Source organism: Acanthisitta chloris, unplaced genomic scaffold (assembly GCF_000695815.1).
Source record: "Acanthisitta chloris isolate BGI_N310 unplaced genomic scaffold, ASM69581v1 scaffold11911, whole genome shotgun sequence".
In the NCBI taxonomy this organism is placed as follows: domain Eukaryota; kingdom Metazoa; phylum Chordata; class Aves; order Passeriformes; family Acanthisittidae; genus Acanthisitta; species Acanthisitta chloris.
In genome coordinates this window covers 8,197-14,767 of record NW_008656539.1, presented here as the reverse complement: position 1 = coordinate 14,767, position 6,571 = coordinate 8,197, and the positions used below count along the sequence as shown (strand labels likewise).

Here is a 6,571-nt window from a genome sequence, read left to right as displayed (position 1 = left end):
CTGTTACTTGGCCACAGCCACTTCTTCCTGGTTTTTCTGTCCATTGTGGATATGCTGATCATTTAATGCAACCAAAATTAGTTGGTAATATGAAGTCTGGAACTTGAACTAAGACATTTAGAGGCTAAAGCTGTTTGCATTTCTATAATGATATGAGTATCAACTTTTCTTCCTGCCACCTCCTGCAGAGAGACATTTGAGGAGAATGTTCCATCGTTGATGTGTCAGCTAGTAGTATCAGCTTGCTAAAACCCCATGATCCAGTTCACTGTCCCCCAAAACATTTATGATCACCTCAGTTGTATTTATGTGACTAGGAAGAAGTGAAATAAAAACCACACACTTCATCAACAATAGTTTTAGGTAGAAATTTGATAGGATAGAACTCTGCTGAAGATTTTAAGGGCCGAAGTTTTGTCTGAATTCGTCTGTGTAAGAGACATAAATGACAGGAGAGTGAACTTTTTGCATTTCAGCTTAGCTTGTTTTTCCATAATCCCCTTGGGACTCAAATATCATTTGCAAGCATATAGGGAATTTTGTTTTCTTACACCGTCTTGGGCAGGAGGAAGAATCTAGTTACTCTTGCTCTCAAAAATTCTTCAGAAGTCCTGAAGGAATGCAGTGCTACAAGACATGTAGTTCATGTTGCGTTTTGCAGTTTGCTGTTTCTTTTAACTTGTGGCATCATTTTTCTTAGAAAAGATGGTGATGGATGAGAGTGTATTGTATTGCTTAGGAGGAAAAAAGTCATCATCTCTGGATGGACCATCACTGTAGTCATGAATAAGGTGATGTGTAACATCTTGTGTCCTGCCTAGGAGGGAGGACGCAGTGATTTTGGGCTTGCATTCAGTAAAGGAACCCCTTTAACTCAAAGGCCATTACCTTGATACATCATCATACCTCTGCTATCTAACTATTGCAGTGGTGATGAGTTAGTGCCTAGGAAGAAGTCCAGTGCTTCTATAGATACCTAGACCACTGTGCAATTTATAAAAATATATAGCTAGTATTTCTTATGGAAGTTACATTTAATCTTGGGTGTTCCAGCTAAAAATTTATCTTTTTCCCTGATATTGGTCAGAAGCTGTTTTCTTCTTCCCCACTTAAATTTATTGTTGACCAACTTTCCAAGATGTCATGCTTTTTCTCTAAATGAAGCTGTGGAAATTAAAAAAAACCAATTTCAGTAATTCTGTGTGGTTTTAAGACCACTAGCAAGAAATGGGAATACATAATGTATTACAAGACAGCTCATTCATACAAAAAAAAACCCCAACCACCACCACCACTTTCAGTAAAAACTTAGGTAAACTAAAAAAAAAGTTAGTAAAAGAAATGCCTTACAGTAGTGCTAAAGATTTGTTCAGAAGCTTAACGATGTCTGCAAGACAGACCACATGGTGTCAAAACTGAATGAAGGTATTAACAAAGACAGTATGTCTTTCTGGACCTATTCCTACTCATCACTGGCAGAGGAGAGGCTGCTAGATCTAAAAGTCATCACTGAGACATGTTGGCTATGTGCGAATGAGACATTTGTATCTCTAGGCTGTGTCAGTTTGGTGTTAAACTTGTGTTCAGAGGCTGCTCCTGCTGGTTAAATGAGGATGGGCAAATGTTGAGTTAGAGGCTGATCTCAGACATTGTGCCAGCAGCTTACATGCCTTTGCAGCATCTGGCCTAGCAGCACCAGATCACAGGTCTGAACACCCATCCTCATGACAGGTTGCCACAGATTGATGTACTGTTTCCTGTGTTGCAAGAGCCTGTCTCCACTTTATTATGATGAGGTCACTGAGATGGTCAAATGTTGAAATAAATACTATGTGGAAGGGTTTTATTTAAATGCCTTTTTTTCCCCCAAAATGGCCCATTTCAGAATCTGAAGTGAACTTATGGCAACCATTTCTAAGTTTGCTATAAGCTGAAGTTCATTTATCAAGGAAAAGAATATGCTGCATTACTAAATTATTTTCAAATATTGAAGAGTTAAAAAAATTGTTCTCTTTAATGACAGTGAGAATAGGGAGGAATCATCCTTGTCTCTGGAGACCAATTCAAGCTGCATAAAGACACCAGGAACACCATGTTATTGTGTCATAGGTGTACTATTACATAGGTTTTCTGAAGGTCAGTGCCTATTACCTCCCAGCTTCCAGCAGCATTAGAGGTGGGGGCAAGCTGGATGAAAATTGCAAGGCTAATTACATTAAATATTTTCATAAGAGGAGATGTAACTTTCATCTTGTATTCTGCTGTGCAAACTGAAAATAGGTGTGCTGGTCAGATCTGGCATTCTTGCCTGTACTAGGTCGACTGTGAAGAACACCTCCTTAGGAAAATAACTGATTTTTATGTTTGATAAAATTGAAGTAACTGATTAGAAGTTATGAAACTGCTTATTCAGATCATGATGTAAAGTAGAATTACTTGAAACATCATGAAATTCTTAGAAACCAGACATAGTCAATATTTAGGATCAAATATTAATTTAAGGCTAAACATGTGTATGTCCTTAATGTTCTTTGGCACACATAGTAAGGAATTCCTGTAAAAGGTGGGGAAGTTCTAGCCAAATTCTGTTTACACATCATTGAGTCATGCCTGGACCCGCAAAAAAATCCCAGTTTTATGATCAGAAGTAGATATGAGTTGTCATTTGATATACATAGAAGTAACAATATAGAAGTGGTGGCTGTAGTGATGGTTTCAGATTTTCATCCCCCATCAAATCCAAGTTGCCTTACTCAAAATAAATCTTAGATTTTGATGTAGGACTTCAAAGGTAAAGGAACAACTCTTAACCCTGTTTTTCCCTTTTTGGAGGACCCACACTAGGCAGCAGTAGTACAATACTGTTAGCACTGTAATACCATCCACAGAAGTCGACATACCTTTTCAAAAGACTGAGCACAAGGCTGTGCTCATTCTTCTTCAAGCACTATTTGGCCTGGCTTTCCTCAAAAGGATATTAGATATTCCTGATGGTCTCACTTTCCATGCAAATACCTCCCCCTCAAGTAGCATGTTGTGTTCTACATCTTGTTTCAAACAGTCCAGAATTCCTACCTTGGCTCAATCAACCTCTAAAACTTTATCCTCAGCATCTAGATGAGATGTTTTGCCTGAGTTTTCTTTTATTACAGGCACAAATGTTAGAATTTTATGACAGCTCCCTGCAGATTTAAAAATTTGAGGACAGGCACACTGCTGTGTGGAAATTTATTGTGAGGAACAGTATGTGGAAATTTATCAAATGGCTTAGAAATACAAAACCCTCTAAACAGGCTACTTACAATTGATGTGATCCAGAGATTTCTTCCTCCTAAGTACTAGAGATTTTCCTTCAGCTGTAACAGTGCCAGGAACTAGATTGTGCTGTATAATCTTTGGGCACAAAGGAGCTGCAGCAAGGTTCTTCACAATTCACTTTCCTTCCTCTGTTTCAAGAGTCTAAAATTACTACAGTGTATGAGAGACACAGAAGTAGTGCTGGCTTATGTTAACAGAACCACTTGAAGCAAGTGTAAATCAGCATCTTCCATCTGGAAAACATGCCCAAAAATCTGCTAGCCAGTGAAACTGGAAATCATCTTTGCATGTTTTTTCACAGAGGAACACGCACTCTTTTGCAAAGGAAATTGTAACCTCTTGATTAAGTTCTTGGTGCAGGAATACTGAAATATTTCTGTTAACAAAGGGAAAGTGAGAGCAGTCAACTTGTGAGACTAGAATTTTATTGTTCTTAAGTCAGTACATAAACATAGCATATTTACCAGAAACTGAAAATCTGAGCTTTTGACATTAGGTCAAAACTTTCTTGGCCCAAGAACTCACTTCTTACTCCAACATACAGCAATAGAGTTCATAAAGCATGAATTTCTTACTGTTAAATCAATTTCACTGATAGGGAACATTTCTTTTTAGACCAAGTTAAACATTCAAATTTGAAGATTTACGAACAGACTAAAGCACACAACAGTATGGTAAATTTTTGATACTGGGGTTTACAGCATGCCATCCTTAATTCCCTTTCTGTGCCAATTGTACAAGCTTCTGAGAGTTGAGTTGACAGACCTTCATCTGCAGTACAGAAATTTAGCCACCAGAAGACACATTCAGCTTTATTGCTTCTTGATTAAAATATTAAAAGACACATTCAGCTTTATTGCTTCTTGACAGTTTTATAGATCTAGTATTAAAATAACCTAGCTATTATACCCAGCCAATATTAAAGCAAGGAATTCTCATGTTTCTCCAGAAACAGGCTGAAGTTCATGAGATAAATGCCATACCTTGTCTCCTCTATAGCTTTTGGTCAGCTCACCTGTCAAATCCAATGCATTTCTGACAACTGCTTAAACCTTCCTGAAATTTCTGCCCAGGTCTAAGTCATCACTTCATTTAGTGCCACATCCAATTTGTTCAGCTCTTCTTAATACATCACTGAAATATAACTTATGTAATCTTAACTGAAAATTGATGCATCTAAGCAGCGTCTCATGAAGCAGCCTGTGCCCCATCTTGAAATGGGATACCAGTTCAGAAATTACTACGTAATATATAAAAAAGAAGTTGAACTGCCATCAAACCCACTAAAAAGAGGGTAAGACTATTTTATTCATATATTAAAAATAATTTACTCTCCCAAAATAATGTACAATTAGAAGCAGTTCCCACTATTTTAAACAAAGAGCTGGAAAGTGTTTGAAGAAAAACTACCAAGTCTGAATCACATTGCACTGAAATGCTTTAATTCTGCCTTGGAGCAATACTGCTTGTAACCATGAATTTTTATTTTGTATGTGCACTAGGTAGGCTGTCAGACAGCTGTGGAGAGGACTCTCAGGGTTTACTTTTTCCTGCCACCTCCACCACCTGCAAGCATGGTGGCCACCCGAATGAAGATGTTCAGTGTATCGGTGTAGATACCCATGCACCTAGGAAACAAGAAATCAAAGTTAATATTGTTGAGCAGAAGTAGTATTATTTGATGTCTCACACTATTATACTTCATTTTAAAAGCCTTCATGAAGCATCTGTAACAAAATCCAACTATTATTGTCCTCAGTGCTTGTTATGTCAAGAAATACCCCTATCTTCTGTTCTACCATCTCTGACAGCAGGAACTATTTATAAAAGTCCTAACACAGTATACTGTTCTCATACAAGAGCCCTCTGCTTTTATGTTGTACTTTGATCTTTTTATCTCCAAGAATTTGGAAGGTGGTCAGTAGCATTCTACTTTACGAAAATGGAACCCAGCAAGCTAAGAATTCACCTAAGATCAGGCAAACATTTACAAGGAACTTATTTGTTAGCTGAACTTGGTCTGTACTGAGAGTCCATTAATCCTTCCTTACCTACGTATCATACTGTTGAAGCCTTTTTATTTAATGACAAAGATTAGTAAATATTAAATGACTACGGAAATGTTAACATTTTTTGTCTCAGCTGATACTAGCAGATATTTTCAGAATGCAGCTATAAATGCTTTAGAAAACAAAAATACTTTTCAGAATGTACTGCTGGAGGCATGTGACACCACACATTCAATTGTTCCTCACAATTCAGACAGATGCCTTCAGATTTAACTTCACTAGCTATTTTCTCATTGTATTTTTAAACCCTGTGATTCTCTGCATTACACTTTTGAACAAGAAACAAAAGGCTATTTTTAAAGCATACTGCAATATGGCTTGAGGCAAATTCTTCCAGAGACACTGAGATCAGCTGTGTTAACACAGGACACTTACGCGTTGATCGGGTCATATTTGGTTACTCCGTAATACGGAAGAGTTTCCGCACGCCTGATAACGTGCTGCGTGTCGTAGAGCAGGAACATGCCAAAGAGCACCAATCCACCATAAACTGCTACCGAATACAAGCCGGCACCAAAAGCAGAAGTGGGAGGCAGGAACATGGATCCTGAAAAGGAATGTACAATATCATCAAACAAAATTACTATGTATACCTGCTATGCTGAGACAGATCAAACTCGTTACTGTAGCACACATTTTTCAGTACGCATTCCCTTCTCAATTTGTGGTGCATTTTTGATACAAGGGCTTTAATACACGTGCTGAAGATGTCACATATACAACCTGATCCAGTAATTTTAAACACCCTAGGGAACCGTGTGCTTTTGTGCTGAAGTACTTTTGTCCCTACAACAACACCTAGAAACGCAAAGGAGAACAAGTGGATCAAGAACTAAGATTACATTTACTGTCTTCTCTACTCACTGGCAGTAACTAGACATACAAGCCACCACTACTGTCTGTCAGATTAACATTTGCCAGAATAACTACAACACGTTTGTTTTCAAGAACCAATTGAACAGAGTATTTTCTGCTGTGTTAGAGTTGCAAGGGGAATTTAAGGCAAATCTCAAACGGACAGACCAGCCTGCAACTAAATGTGAGCTGCATCTCAGTAGCTTAAGTTTATAACCTGCTTTACGTGGTAGTATTAAAACAGTATTTTACCAATTGAAGAGGCGAGAACAAAGCCCAAGCCTATGCCAAGTGGTCCTCCCATGTTCAGAAATTTTTCACTCGGAGCA

The 6,571-nt window shown here is 38.0% G+C and overlaps 1 protein-coding gene across 1 annotated transcript in view; it reads right to left on the bottom strand.

Moving 5' to 3' along the window:
* Window positions 1-4,781: 4,781 nt before the first annotated feature.
* The window catches only part of GHITM (growth hormone inducible transmembrane protein), an 8,751-nt gene continuing 6,961 nt past the window's right edge, over window positions 4,782-6,571 (bottom strand). The window contains 3 exon segments of the mRNA XM_009084374.1: window positions 4,782-4,946; window positions 5,763-5,934; window positions 6,495-6,571. The exon segment at window positions 6,495-6,571 is cut by the window's right edge and continues 28 nt beyond it. Coding sequence (XP_009082622.1) covers window positions 4,859-4,946; window positions 5,763-5,934; window positions 6,495-6,571 — 337 coding nt within the window. The 3' untranslated portion in view covers window positions 4,782-4,858.